The sequence below is a fragment of the Salvia hispanica genome, chromosome 1 (genome assembly GCF_023119035.1).
Source record: "Salvia hispanica cultivar TCC Black 2014 chromosome 1, UniMelb_Shisp_WGS_1.0, whole genome shotgun sequence".
NCBI lineage: Eukaryota > Viridiplantae > Streptophyta > Magnoliopsida > Lamiales > Lamiaceae > Salvia > Salvia hispanica.
Window position 1 is genome coordinate 44,790,962 of NC_062965.1, and position 15,064 is coordinate 44,806,025.

At 33.8% G+C, this 15,064-nt stretch overlaps 2 protein-coding genes across 3 annotated transcripts; both read right to left on the reverse strand.

Moving 5' to 3' along the window:
- Positions 1–8,324: 8,324 nt before the first annotated feature.
- LOC125209101 (ribosome-recycling factor, chloroplastic) lies at positions 8,325–11,815 on the reverse strand. 2 transcript variants are annotated; one of them, XM_048108707.1, is made up of 11 exons: positions 11,663–11,815; positions 11,487–11,598; positions 11,351–11,417; positions 11,173–11,268; positions 10,531–10,628; positions 10,030–10,141; positions 9,653–9,694; positions 9,466–9,522; positions 9,333–9,383; positions 8,894–8,950; positions 8,325–8,554 (listed from the first exon to the last, which is right to left on the reverse strand). In XM_048108707.1, exons 1-11 carry the CDS (start codon positions 11,727–11,729, stop codon positions 8,537–8,539), a joined length of 777 nt encoding a protein of 258 aa, XP_047964664.1. In that variant the 5' UTR covers positions 11,730–11,815; the 3' UTR covers positions 8,325–8,536. The 2 variants fall into 2 exon arrangements, 1 of the variants encoding a protein (XP_047964664.1); XR_007174303.1 differs by lacking the exon at positions 8,325–8,554 and having other exon boundaries at positions 9,449–9,522.
- Positions 11,816–12,183: 368 nt separating this feature from the next.
- On the reverse strand, positions 12,184–13,413 carry LOC125198046. The gene is made up of 2 exons (XM_048096510.1): positions 12,852–13,413; positions 12,184–12,773 (listed from the first exon to the last, which is right to left on the reverse strand). The coding sequence occupies exons 1-2, from the start codon at positions 13,411–13,413 to the stop codon at positions 12,184–12,186; spliced, it is 1,152 nt and encodes a 383-aa protein (XP_047952467.1).
- Positions 13,414–15,064: the final 1,651 nt, after the last annotated feature.

The following is a 15,064-nucleotide window of genomic DNA, read 5'->3' on the forward strand; positions in this document are numbered from 1 at the left end:
TTGGGGAGATGATTTGCTAGCTCTATTTATAGAGGAAATAGTTTGAAGATTTACTATTACAACTTAAACGTGACTGATTCTTGCATGGCTGAGTCGTTATCTGTGTTTGAAAATTATGCAACGTGTAGTAGTACTAATACTTTTCAAAATTTTGCCGACTACTTTAACTGTTTGTGTTTTCTTTGGTTTGAATTTTCTCGAATTTTCTCACTCGTCACACTGTTTTTAGATTGTGATTAGTTTGCAGGATTAGATAAGCATTAATTATGAAATTGATGTGTAGTGATAACTTTATTAGTGGATAAACAGGTTTATATATTTGTAGTGGTGTTGAAGTTGCCAGTTCTATTAGTTTTATATATTAGATCAGTTGAAATTTACATGAAAGTTTTTATTTAATGATTATCTCATTTGTAAAATTTCATATTCTTCAAACCAAAGATTGCAATATAGTACTCCATTTGATAGTGACTTCGAGAATAGGGAAAAATCCAACTATCCTAACTTTGGATTCCAAAGTAGTCAATCAATCTACTATTTGCTAGTTAGCATTATAAATCAATTTCTAAATAATTTTCAATTTTATTGTAACATCCCACTTTTTCGAACTCTAATTTTAGAGCCGTAAAATTTTTATTGATGACGTGGGAGACGTGAATTAATTGACGAATGAATTTATTGCATGAGTTCTTATAACCAAGTCGCGTCTAGGGTTGAGTTTGAGTTGAAAAGTCAAACTCGTTGAGTATATGACGTGGCTTATGAATATTTGAATTAAAGGTGAAATTATGTGGTGAATTATTTGTTTAAGGGTGAGTGAGATTATTAGGATATTTCCATAAATACTTTAACCACATTTTTATTTCGAAATTTTCGACCCCTATGTTATTCAAAGGAGATTTTTGAAAATCTCCTATTTATGGGAGAAGAGATTATTCTATTATATTATTTGATCTCTTATTTATTCTCTTCCATGAATAAATATAAATATTCTAGCAAATTTTACCATACCTCAAGGAGATCTTGCCATATCTTATTTTAGTTAATAATTAAAATCTATTCCTTATGGGAGAACCCATATACACGCCTATTTCCAATATTTGGTGGGAGATTTATTATTTTATTTTGCTCCGTGATATTTTATTCTACTCCGAAAAATATACCAAACAAAATCTTGGCTAAATAAAAGCCAAGGATTTTCGAAAATCCCTTAATTTCCTACCCAAATTCACGCCACTTTTTCTTCCTCTCTACTTCACAATATTTATTTTATTTAATTGTGGAGAATCAAATCTTCCCAAATATTCTATTTAATTACCTAAAGATTTTATTGAACCCTATAAATAAGAGCAAGACCTAACCCTAACTACAAAATTTTTCGCCTCCCACCCCATATCACACGCCTCCTCTCTCTCTCCCCTCTCTCTCAATTTTCTTCTACTTTCTCCAGTAATTCTTTATCTTTTAAGAAGAACTAGAGTTTGAGCCTCAAGGATTGTTGAAGAATCAAGTCTCTACTTTGTTTCTACCATTTGTTTTGGCAAGAAAAGGTACCTACATATTAATCTCTCTTCATCTAACCGATTAATCGGTATTCTTGAACCCCCCATGCATCTAGATTGAGTGAAAGTGGGTTAAATGGTATATGGAAAATATGTGTGTGCGTGTGTGTGTATGCATGCGTGTGTGTGCGTGTGTGTATGTGTGACACGTGAATAACCCTCATGTGTGACATAAGTTGATGTTAGATCTAGGATTGTTGAGTGAATAAACTTATATGATGAACGTGTCTTGGTTTTGAATGATAAATGTAAACCGGATCGGTGGGAAAAAGGGGAAGCATTGGGACATGCATGATTTAGGAGTTGATGTTGAAGCTAATACATGATATGTGCATATGTGATTGAAAGGTGAAACTTTGGTTGCGAAGCCGGATAACAAAAGAGAGAAACGTACTTGAAATCTAAGCAGTCAAGGTGGACTTTATTCTTAAACTCTTTTATGTTGCAAATTTATGAAAGTGGAGAGATAAGGGTGGTTTAAACTGTTATGTCATGCCTGTGATTATTTTTGATGATGTTGTGCGCCTGATGCCTAGTTTGAGAGTTCGCTCCATTGGGCCATAGGGCTATGGATATGTATAAACGAATTCGGGTCCGAGTAGGGCCGCAAATCCTACCAGGCTAGTGTACACTGTGGGATCGGGAGCCATCCTTGCTAGTCGGCCGGTCTCGTGGGCGAAAAGTGTGGCCACACTTTCGCCGCACCATGGTAATGTTGTGATTGTGGAAATTGATGAGGAATTGGGGAGTTTGTTTGACTGACCAGTCTATGAAAATATTTTTGTGATACTCGATGATATTTATTTTGATAACTGTAAAACTCGAGTTCTCTATGGTAAGGTGGCATAATAAATAAAAGGTTTTGGCAACGAGTTCACTGCGTATTTCAAAATACTCAGCCCTGCATGTGTTTTCCTTATGTGCAGGTTGAACGGCGACGAGCGGTGGCGGGTGTTGAGCACATTAATAAAATAAGATGGATATTTTGAACTTCGAGTGTAGTTGTGTCTTCATACATAGCTTCACTTTCTCTTGGTTGCTTCCGCTGAATTTTTGAAACTTATTAGTATCATTTGGCTATTTTGAACTTATTCCTTTCGGTTTAGAAGATTGAGACATGTTGTGGTTTATTGTTTAATCTATGTCGAACCCTTGACTTTTGATCATAGTTTTTGGTATCTAATCTTCATTGATTTTTTTCTTGGTTAAACCGTTGACTTATTGCTTTGATAGTTTGTTTAATACCTTGGTCAAATCTCTTTAAATGAAACTCTAGCCTATGTTTTTATTGCTTTTAAGTCCGTTTTGGTAGCAGTCGCCGTATTTATTATACCCTAGAAATCCGGGCGGTTACATTTATACTCTCTCCTTCAACTCAAGTTAATCCCATCTTTCCATTTTGAGATACCACAAATATTAGTCTTTTATCTTAAACCTGAAAGTTTTCTCAAATTATTAATAATAGTGTAATCTTTTTTTTCTTTTTCTCTCGTATTTTGTTCATTTTTTTCCTTCTTTTTCTTACTTTATCAGTTTTTTATTAAACTTGTATCATCCGCCCATAGGACTATTTTCGTTGACGGAGAAAATAACATGTGCTTTTATCCAATTATCCATTAGACCTCACCTAATAGTAAGCATTACTTTACTCCCCCGTTTCCTCGCTAAGTCATGGGGCGTAATTTTTTGACATGAGTTTTAAAAAAAATATAGTGTTTCTAATTATACGGAGAGAATAAAATAAGATAATAGAAAAAATAGAAAGAAAAAATATAAGAGAAAAAATGTAAAAGAAAAGGAAAGGACTCACGTAGCTTAGGAATCTTTATAAATATGGACGTGGTCTTTCATAATAATTAATCCACGAAGAAAGTATTATCGTTCGCCTTTCCTTTGGAACAATTAACCTTGAAGTAACTCAAGTTGAAAAATCAGTAGTGTTTGAAATAAAGAAATTGATTATCGCCTTTTTCTCTACTCTCAAGTGGAGTAAAAAGAAAGAATAAACAGCAGTCAGAAATTTGATCATTGATTGATCAATCATAGTATGCCTATTGACATCGAATGTAAAATAAAATTTTAAATGTTGTACTATATACTCCCTCCGTCCCACTTAAAATGCAACATTTGAGAATCGGCACGGGATTTTATGTAGTGTTGTTTTGTGAGTTAATGAAGAGAGAGTAAAGTAAGAGAGATGAAAAAATAGAGATAGAGTTGTTTCCATTTAAGAAAACGTTTCATTTTTAATGGGACAACCAAAAAAGGAAAACGTTGCATTTTTAATGGGACAAAGGGAGTACTACTCTGACATTATATACTTTCCGACTCCAACTTCCTGTCTTTTTATCGGTTGCCCTCTTTAAATTGATTGTACTTCAAAACTCTACAAACTCATCAACATTTCAAATTATAATTAACTAACTCAAATACTTAAACAAAACATCTAAATCTAACGAAAATAATCACTGAATATCACTCAAATGCTGAGTTTATCAGGACTCGGGCTCGTTGATTCTTTCGAAGATCCAGCTGTCTAATCCCCTAAAGGGAACTGGATGAAAATGACTTCGCCGGCCCATATGCACATTTCTATTTCTAATACTCTCTCCGTCTCACGATAAGAGTTTTATTTTGTCATTTTGTTCCATCTCACACTAAGAATTTTATTTCACTTTTATCATAAATGATAAATAGGTTTCACATTCTACTAATTTATTACACTCACATTTTATTATAAAATTAATACTATCTTTGTTCTACCCAAGATGTCCACAATCTTGAATGACACGGAGTTTTAGGAATACTCAATATTGTGGACATCTCTTTATTACGGTATAATAAAGAGAGAAAATGTAGTTGGGTGTTTTAGTGAGGAGAGATGAGAATGAATTTGTTTTCAAATATAAAAAAGTTGACATATTAAGTAGGACCAACTAAAAAGGAATGATGGACATCCACAGTGGGAAGAAGGGAGTATATATATAAGCGGGGCTTATATTGCACTAACTTATTTAGTCCATTTTTTCACATTTCATAAAATTCGTGTCATAACTAAATTGGACTTTTATTGTGGAATGGAGGAAGCGCTAGTTAGATGTCTGCTGGTTCTTTTATCCAAAGAATGATCGCCAAAATTTTCAAAATCTTGAAAATCAAAACCTTTTCACATCGTCTCTCTTCTTCAGCTTTCTATCACTCCCCTTCACTCTCACATGTATTATAAAAGAAGGGAAAATGAGTAATTGTTTTCAGTCGCATGGCCAATTAATTCCCTTGCAGTCGAAGCAGCATTTCCAAGGAACAAGATTTGGATGCCCAGGGGCCAGAGCTGTGATCAGAGGCAAAAATGGGATGGGACCACTTTCTTCTAATAGACTAAAAATTCTAAGTTAAAATAATTTTAATCATTATTTAATTTTAGCTAGTCTATTGGGTAACCCGATATGCCCAAAATACGTGTACTTGAACCTGATCCTGATACCTATAATTTCGGACATCAGATACCAAATACCCAATAATTTTTGAATCAAAGTTGGTTAATATTCCCTCTGTCCAATAGTAGATGTCACACTTTCCTTTTTAGTTTGTCCCATAAAAGATGTCACACTTCTTTTTCTGAAAAAAAATTCTCTCTCACATTAATATAAATATATTATTTTCTCTTTTCATTTAACACAAAAAAAAAATACCTCCTAAAATCTCGTGCCAATCTCTAAGTGTGACATCCTATAAAACGGAAGGAGTACATGATATCCGAATGGACAGTCCTACTAAAATGGAACAAACCATTCAAGTTTAGGTAAAACACTATCTAATGGATAAAGGATATGCAAAGGTAGGATTAAAATATAGAGTAAAAGAGACATGTAATGGGAGGATTAAAAAATAGAGTAAAAAGGTAAGAGTTTACCTTGTACTCGTTCTCTTTCTTTCTTTTATTATACTCCAATCGTAAAACTCTTTCTTTTTTTAGTCCATCCCATGAGAATAGTTATTTTTTTATTTTGAAAAGTCTTTTTTCTTTAGTGGTACTTATTCTCCACTTACAATACCTTAATTACTTTTTCTCTCTTACTTTACCAGTTTTACTTAAAACTCGTGCAGAACTCAAAGTGCATATTCTTTGGGGACGGAGATAGTACTATTTTAGTTGAAAATATTCTCCATCTCGGTGATAAAAACATCTTTTCTATTGATATCTAATTACCATAAGTCTATTTTATATTAAAACTCGTGCCGAACCCAAAGTGCATATTCTTTGAGGACGAATGGAGTACTATTTTAGTTGAAAATATTCTCCATCTCGGTGATAAAAATGTCTTTTCTATTGATATCTAATTACCATAAGTCCATAACTAACTAGGTATATTTTTATGTGAAATTTGTTTTAGTTTTTTCTTATTATAGAGAAGTCGTCGATCAATATATGATTTTTTAAGTTTGTTTAGTTTGTTATCGATATCTAATTACCATAATTAACGAGGTATAATATGGTGTGAATTTTATTTAGTTTGTCTTGTTGTAAAGAAGTCGTTGTGAAATTTGTTTTTTTTTCCTTATGCATTATATCGTTGATTGATAGTTTAGTCCATGCATATCCTCTTTTAGTAAAAGAAAAGCATATCCTTTAGAAAAAGAACCTATTGTGTCATAGATAAATCGGTCTGACTAGTTGTGAGTGTTACATTAGTTAGTTAATTAGTATTACTATTAGAAAAGGACAGATTAAATTATTGACTTTTCTTTGAATATTAATCGAATTTTTGCATTATTGGATTGAAAACACTATCAAGTAGTATCAATTTTAAGAAAATGATGGATTATGTTATTCACCTTTATTTGGATATTAGTCTTCGGTTACATTTAAAACGGTAGGTGATGACTATCAAAATGTCTAATATAGCAGCCTAAAACTTAAACATCCCATAAATTAATATCATGTGCCTGTATAGATAAAACATGAATAGTAAAGTTGTAATTGCCTACTTTAGTTGTACTACTTGTTAAAAAAAGCATAGAGCATAACTTGCCCAACTCCTATTGGAATTGTTACTTTCTATTATTGAGTAATGAGTAGTAGTATATGATTTATATTGACAATTTAGTTTCTATAAATTCCAGATGTTAATAAATAAGAGGGAGTACAATATATATTCTGATATTTGAAAAAAAGATTGTAGGAACTTCAGTGTGTAGTTTGAATAATCAAATATATGATTTAAACACGATTTTTAGGAATATGTGAAACAAGGTTAATCATTTAAAAAAAATATGTAATAATAGAATATGTAATAGAATTAATAGTAAAATAAGACACGAGCCTTTAATCAATTTGTAAGGATTAATTGGTTGTAAATCCATTAATTAAGTGAATTTTGAGTTTTACCATAATTTATAAGTTTGATGTATAAATACGTACATAAATTTTTGTGTATAATGGAAGTTCCACCCTCTCGAATTGCAACCAAAATTGATTTGGCATCGGAAATAGATAACATGTAAAGTTCAAATACCAAATAATATCCTTTTAATGTTTAAAATTTAAACTAAAATAATTACTCCTATTATTTAAACCCGACACATCATTATCATTTCTATAATAAGATGAAGAAAAAAATCAAATCAACATGATTTGTGTTGAATTTGGCACATCTTCTATTTATGAGAAGACGTTGCTTTTTATTTACATGAAATTAAAATCTAGGACAAATTTCAAAATACACTAAAGTACATATAGTATTTAAATATCACTTTTATAGATTAGGAAAAACCCTGAGTTCAATAAATAGTTCGCGGATTTACAATCCATTAATCCGATTTGTAATTTATATCAATAATTCAAACCCAATTTATGTGTAATGTGTACAATATGTGTATTGTTGGTATTTGTGTGTGTTTGTTTGTAGTTGTGTGTAACATGTGTGTTGTATATATGTGTGCTGTATTTGAAAGATGTTCCATGCTACACCTATTTTAATATCTTAATAAACGATTTGTGATGAATGTCGATATAATTTTAAAGACTGAACTATAGACTAAATTATGGCCATTGGATCTAGTTTTTTTATGAGATGTGTTGATGTGTCAATCTTCATTACAAACTCATTTTAATTCATTATAGTAGGTTTATTACTTCATTCTGGTACGTAATATCTTGAAACTATTACTTACTTCCTGTAGATTTTTTTTAAATGATTAACACATGCCTCATTCGAATTCATTGAACTGAATTTTTACTTTATTCACTTTAAAAAATACTTCATTCCAATAGGTTAATTACTTCATTGGACAAAGTTTTTACTTCATTCCAATAGGACCTTCAGTATGACTTCAAATACTTCACATACTTCATTCAAATAGTTTATTATATCATTTCATGTGTTTATTACATCATTCAATTAGGGTATCCTACTGGAATGAAGTAATAACCTACTAGAATGAAGTAATATAATATTCTGGAATGAAGTTAAATCCTCCTATCATGTTATGACTTATTTGCCCTGGGCTGAAGTAAAATAGCCTTGTGATGAAGGCGAAAATAATTTATACATTTGCGCATCTAAGGAGTGGATTTCCATATAATAGGACTCCTTAATGAACATTTCAAATCCATATCCTTAATTCAACGGTATCAAACGCTCACTTAGTTGAAAGGTTCCAAATCAACCGTGTCTAAATCACAAGTTGGGTTAAAGAACAATTCAACTTAAGTTGAAAAACTTGATAAATAAGCCCACCACAAATTAATGCAGCTGAACATGTCACAAATGAATTTATGCCTTAACAGAAAAAATGTACAGTAACAGAAAAGAACAATTCAAGAAACTCTATCAACAAGAACAAGTCTTGAAGCAGCATATACCATATTTATCTAGAGTACCACATACCACCACCCTCCAAAGCCAAGTGAAAGGAGCTTCTCAAATTTTCATTACAGCAGTGAATCTCATTTACATGTCGCCGGGAGGTCTTCATACTTTGAGCAGTTCCTGAAAGATAACAACAATAATGGAGTGGAAATGATAAATTCATAACATAAAAGAATAAGTGGCTACTACCAAATTTACTGCTGATGTGATGACCAAGAAGTTGATATGGACGAATTGATAACACAAAAGCTTACATTAGACCCGTCTATAGAGAGACTTTCAACCTTGTCTTACAAGGGGAGAATAGATGTTATTATAAGGATGCAATTTTGTTAACTAGATGTTCCACCCTGCAGGAAACGAGTGACTCCCCTGCCTCCCAGTGCAGAGTGGTAGGAGTCTGTATTTCCATACTATCATGCTTTAACAAGCAAGAAAAGACGATGCAAGGAGATATACCTTCTCTTTCTGTTTGAAGATTGATTCAATCTTCTTCATGTACTCATCCGTCACTTTCTGCAAATGGTGAACCGAAATTATCAACGAAGTTTTGGAGCCCTGAGATCTAACAAATACGGGATAGAATAACAAAAAAGGGAAAAATCGCGTACTTGTAATAACGCACAGAAATTGAGAAGAAAGTTGTGTATATATAAAATGAGCAATTTAATATTTCTAAGGTAAATAAAAGGCCAACAACAATGGACTTCATAGAATTATCAGAACACTTCTCTTTAGCACAATTTATTGATTACCCAGATATATTATGTTTCTTTATCAACATGGCAGTGCTCAATTTGGGTTGTAACAATGTGACAGATTGAAGACGATGACAGAGGAGTTTCTAGCTGTTTCAAACTCTTCTTAGTATACTTATAGTAGTAACTTAAATTGGTACCTGCAAATCAGCAGACAGGTCCTTCACATTATCCTCTGAGAGCTTCTTCTCCTGTAAGATGTCACAGGTTACAGAATCATGACATGGGGAGGGAAGGGGGTGCGAGAGAGACATACGAGTAGATTTTTTAGACCTTCTCAAGCTTCTCATAAGATTTGATAGCATCTCTTCTAATACTCCTTATGGCAACCTACAAACAAGATGAACTTAATGATTGTGGACTACAATTGCATGGGAGAATTATTTTTAGAAAAGGGAATCCAAAGTTGTAAATGGAGCAACTTAGCATTAACCTATTTATTTATATTTCCAAAGCTTACCTTGCCTTCTTCAGCCTGCTTAGCCACAACCTTTGACAACTCCTGCATAAACATAACAAAAAGCATATCAAGAGAGAAGGATCCTAAACGAGTCATATTGACAATTCTACGTTCACAAGAAGGTTTTTATAAGACAATTCACATCCAATTCCAGAAAGGCAGAAACCATTTGGATAAAACAGACAATAAACCCTACAGAAACCCATTCACTCAGCTACAATACCTTCCTCATTATTTGGTCAATAACGACTTTATCATAGACAATTCACGACCAATTCCACAAAGAGACAATTCACGACCAATTCCAGAAAGGTGGAAACCATTTGGATAAAACAGACAATAAGCCCTACAGAAACCCATTCACTCAGCTACAATACCTTCCTCCTGTCTGATGTGAGTTGTGGTATAGACAACCTAATAACGTCTCCGTCATTATTTGGAGTCATCCCAAGGTCAGAATCAATAATTGCTTTCTCGATAGACTTCAAGCTGTAAACAACAAGACAAACTAAACATAATTTGATAAACCACAATATATAGCATGTGACAGCCAGTTGAAGCAAACAAGTATGGGAAAGATAATCTCCATACCTTGACATCAGATTATTTAATGTAACAGTAAATCCAAAGTTGAATTTGATCCTAGTTTCCCAGCAATGACAAAAACTCAACAGAGACCATTATCTCATGGAGGTCCTACCTAACAAGGAGTCACTTTTCTTTCTGTTAATTTACATATGTGTGCGGGATGGACAAAACATGGTGTATTCACTAAGCATTTCACCCAGTTTCTATGCCAGTTCACCTCGAATGTCAATTCTAAACGACTGATTACAACTTTTTACAAATGTACTATCTACACATGATAAGGTGTATACCTGGATTTGTCGTAGGGCTGCACCAATATGGAACTTGCATCTGGAGTACTTATCTGAGCTATGCTCTTCAAAACAACTGGTGTTCCATAATACTCTACCTAAAAAGACGGTGCAAAGCGGGAAAAGGCAATGAAAAAACAATATGCAGTCATTTCTAAGAACGCAATATGCGGCAAGAACACAATACATCTATCTTGAGCATATGGCGCCAAGACTCCTTTGAGGATAACTGAACCGTTTCAATCAAACATCATCACATGACACTTTCTCACAAATCATTGATGAGTTCTATTACATATACATGTGGCTTCTTCTCATGACACAACTGGTGCTCATTAAACAAATTCATTCTTTCAGATCATGGCATTGAAAATATAATTGAAGATAGGCTACACATGACTAGTACATTCATGCCCAGTGCTAGATTTTTTCATTAAGTAAATCATCAATCGACGGGCAAAATGCATTAACTAGGACAAGACTAGCAGCTATATCTTCAAGTGAGTAAGAAATGTTCTACTGCATAGAAGATTGACAGAGAAAGCACAAAATATGAACCCTAAATATGAATTCCTAGATAGGGTAGCATATATAATGCTCTGATTCAATAAAAAAACATATGGAATTCGAACGCCGTCGTACCTCAATTTTGTCTAGTATAGCTGGATTTGCCCTCCCTGTCCTAATCGAATTGAAACTGGATCTAACGTTTTCAATAGTCTTCTCCATCCTTTCTCTCTGATCAATGAATATCGTAGCTGCATTCTTAACTCGTTGCAGAACAGAAATGGTTTGATACGAAAAGTCACGAATTTCTTACAGCATCTTCTTCAATCATCGACTTCTCTGCTTCAATTTCCTCGAGAGTTGCACACCGCACTCCCAATCTAACATTAATGCAAATTCATCAAGTTAAATACTGACAAATCATTAGATATTTCACGAAGTCAGGTTACCTCTCCTTTACTGCGTGCTTGATGAATAAAGGTTTCGCAGAAACCCCTGCCGCCGCCATCCGAAGCTTGGCATAATTCGCAGACGCACTCCATGAAAGCGCATTTTGTAAACCTGCAGCAAATTCAACCTCAACGACGAGTTACCCAATAGAAACAAGTAAAAGGAGAAGTGTGACCTGGGAATGAGGTGCGAGTTTTAGGAGCAATGGAGGCATAGAAGATAGGCGAGAAGGTCGTCGCCATGGGAGATGATACCACACAACTGTTTGATGAAATGCTTCACTCAAATTTTCCCAGTAGTAGAACGTACAATTTCTTTTCTTTTGCACTAAGAGTATCCCCATTGGTGACATCCACCCAACCCAACCCCAATCAACTTTTGAACTAAATAATCATTTCTCTTTCATCCACATATACAACCCTCAGCTTATTAAAACTTTTACATCCATCAATGACTCCAACTCAACCCCAATACATATTTTCTTTTTCATATACTTTCAATCAATATAAATTTTATATTTATTCAAATATATTTAAAAACTCATATAAAATTATATAAATTATTTTATAATTCAAATTTATAATAAAAAATACACAAATAAAAGAAATACGGTACAATAATAGAAAATAAACAAACCAAATTACAAACTAAAGTGAAAAATAAGAAAGATTACTAAAAAAGATAAACATTACAAATTCAACTATTTGTGCCAAATTTATCCCAAATGTGCTCAATCAAATCATCTCGAAGGGTAATATGAGCTTCTCTATTGCGGAGTTGGTCTCGATTTGTTATATAAGAACACAAACTCCCAATCCGTTGAGTAGAGTAGCAAAAAGCTTCAGCATTTCCTTCTTGTGCTCTTGTAGGTGTATCTTCAAAAAACTCAGTAGGATCATAATAATTTTGATATGTATCACGTTCATCTTCTACTATCATATTATGCATGATTATACAAGCAATCATAATTTTTCCCATCAACATCTTGTCCCAGACAAGGCATGGCCTTCGCAAAAATGCGAAACGCGCTTGTAGGACTCCAAATGCTCGCTCAACATCTTTTCTGATAGACTCTTGGAATTGAGCAAACAACTTATGCTTTTGAATTTGTGGAGAAGCAATTGACTTCACAAATGCAGCCCATGCAGGGTATATGCCATCAGTAAGATAATATGCCCTATTATACTGATGACCATTTACTACGTAATTAACAGATGGTGCTCGACCTTCTAAGACATCATCAAAAACAGGAGACCTATAGAGTACATTAATATCATTGCACGAACCTAGAGTTCCAAAGAATGCAAGTCATATCCATAAGTCGTATGATGCAACAACTTCCAAAATGATCGTTGGTTTGCCACTTCTCCCTGTATATTGTCCAGCCCATGCGTTAGGACAATTCTTCCATTCCCAATGCATATAGTCTATACTCCCAATCATGCCTGGAAACCCACGTTGATCTGCTACATATAGAAGTCTAGCGAGATCTTGTTCAGTAGGTCTTCTAAGATATGTGGCACCAAAACATGAGATAACACCTTCAACGAAATGTATTAGAGAATCTCTCGTCACCGTTGAACTCATCCACAAATATTCATCAACGACATCGGATGATGTCCCATACGCCAGCACCCGCATAGCTCCGGTACATTTATGTAACGATGACAAACTTTGTCTCCCTGTAGCATCGCGTCTCTCTTGAAAATACTCATCATTAGCAGTAACAGCTTCGACTATCCGAAGGAATACAGATTTGTGCATGCGAAATCGGCGTCGGAAGACCTCTGGCCCATATGTCGGGTTGGGACTAAAGTAGTCATTGATCAAACGCTCAGCACCAATCTCGCGTTGCCTTTCACAATACCTTTTTCTAACTGTAGAAGCTTGAGCCCCCACAATTAGATTGTGATTGGCGGATAACATGTTCTCAACAATTGTATAGATTTGATGATTTTGTTGAGAAACTCGTTACTCCCATTCATTGAGTGCTATGATATTTGAATCATCAGAACTTGAATCCGATGAAAGTGATGAGTTTTCACTAGAAGACATTTTTTGGAGGTGGAATGAGTACTTGGTGGTATCTTCAAAAAATTTCCACCAGCTATGTATAGACTAAATAGATTTGCATGTGACACTAAACGCCAAGACATGTGAGACACAATTGCAGTAAAGCATGTGACCTATCTAATTTTTGCATGATAATGTATGCGATGACAAAACGTTTGAGTGGCACTGTGATACATGTGACATTTCAAAACTTTTGTCAGATAAAGAAGTGATGTTTGTAAAGCATGTGACACACAATTGCAGTAAAGCATGTGACATATCTAATTTTTGCAGGATAATGCATGCGATGACAACTCATTTGATTGACACTGTGATGCATGTGACATTTCAAAGCTTTTGTAATGCAAGTAGCATCAAATTCATATCTGCAAATGCATGTGATAAAGTAATGATGTTTGTGACATTTCAAATACTTTTGCAGGAAAATGCATGTTTCACGAAAATCATATCTAAAAAAATGCATGTGATAAAGAAATAATAATTGTGACATCTCAATTGCTTTTCCAGAAGATGCATGTGACCATATCACATAAACTTAATATTACACAAATTTATATTACATAAAGTGCAAACAAAGATCACACCAACATACACCAAACTAACATTACATATTAAAAGCACACCAAACTAATATTACTTAAACTAATGTCACACCAAACGATGGTCTTACATAACTTATTATCACACCAAACTCATATCAAACTAAAATCATTCATTTTTTAAACACAATATCCATTAGTTGATGTTTCATCTCTTGATCTTCTGGGGACAAGTGCTCTTTGTCCAACAACTTGATCAACATTTTTTGGTACATCTTCATAGAGGGCTTTTCTAGCTTTTCACGCTCTATCTGCAGTCGAGCCTTCACTAGTTCGTTCTCATTATCTTTAGCTAGCCTTAGTGCATGAAGTTCTGCAGCAACTTGAGCATTAGTAGAATCAGATTGTGTTACCTTACTTTTTCCTTTTCTTTTTGCCTTGTCTCTGCCCATAGGCCGAGAACTAGTTGAATGGCCAGATGTAGGAGTTTCCGGATTTGAAGGGATAGTATACTCGCCAGATTCAGAAGTCTTTGTCCTCTTTGAATTGCTACCATCCTGTTCATAACCAACATTTTCATTATCAGGAGGAAATACCTGTGTTGTATCATGAATACTCCACTTTTGATGTTTGCTCATAACTTCATTAAACACTATCAAATCTTGAAATTTGTTGCCGCCTCCTCCTTGGTAGATGCTATGAGCGGATTTTGCACTGTTTTAAGGCCATTATTTGGTCCGTTTTTGTCATCAAAATCACTCTACATGTCCATTATTTGCATATTCTATACATTTTGGTATTTTGACGTGTTTTTATCCTTTTTTGTTTTTACTTTTTTTCCCAAAAGTTAATATGATGCTTTCAAAAGGGGAAGTGACAATTATGTATGATTCATCTAATTGTTTTCATAACGTGAGAGTTCGGGAATTTAGACCCCCACTTTTTAGTACTTTTTTCCTTTAACA

Bases quoted from the DNA above. Each gene is read 5' to 3' on its own strand.
- LOC125209101 (XM_048108707.1), bottom strand. From the start codon at position 11,729: ATGGCGACGACCTTCTCGCCTATCTTCTATGCCTCCATTGCTCCTAAA. The intron at 11,599-11,662 runs GTCACACTTCTC...AATTTGCTGCAG, and splicing joins AACTCGCACCTCATTCCCAG to GTTTACAAAATGCGCTTTCA. The intron at 11,269-11,350 runs GTAAGAAATTCG...TTCATTGATCAG, and splicing joins CGATGATTGAAGAAGATGCT to AGAGAAAGGATGGAGAAGAC.
- LOC125198046 (XM_048096510.1), bottom strand. From the start codon at position 13,413: ATGTTATCCGCCAATCACAATCTAATTGTGGGGGCTCAAGCTTCTACA. The intron at 12,774-12,851 runs GTGGCAAACCAA...TTGGAACTCTAG, and splicing joins TGGACAATATACAGGGAGAA to GTTCGTGCAATGATATTAAT.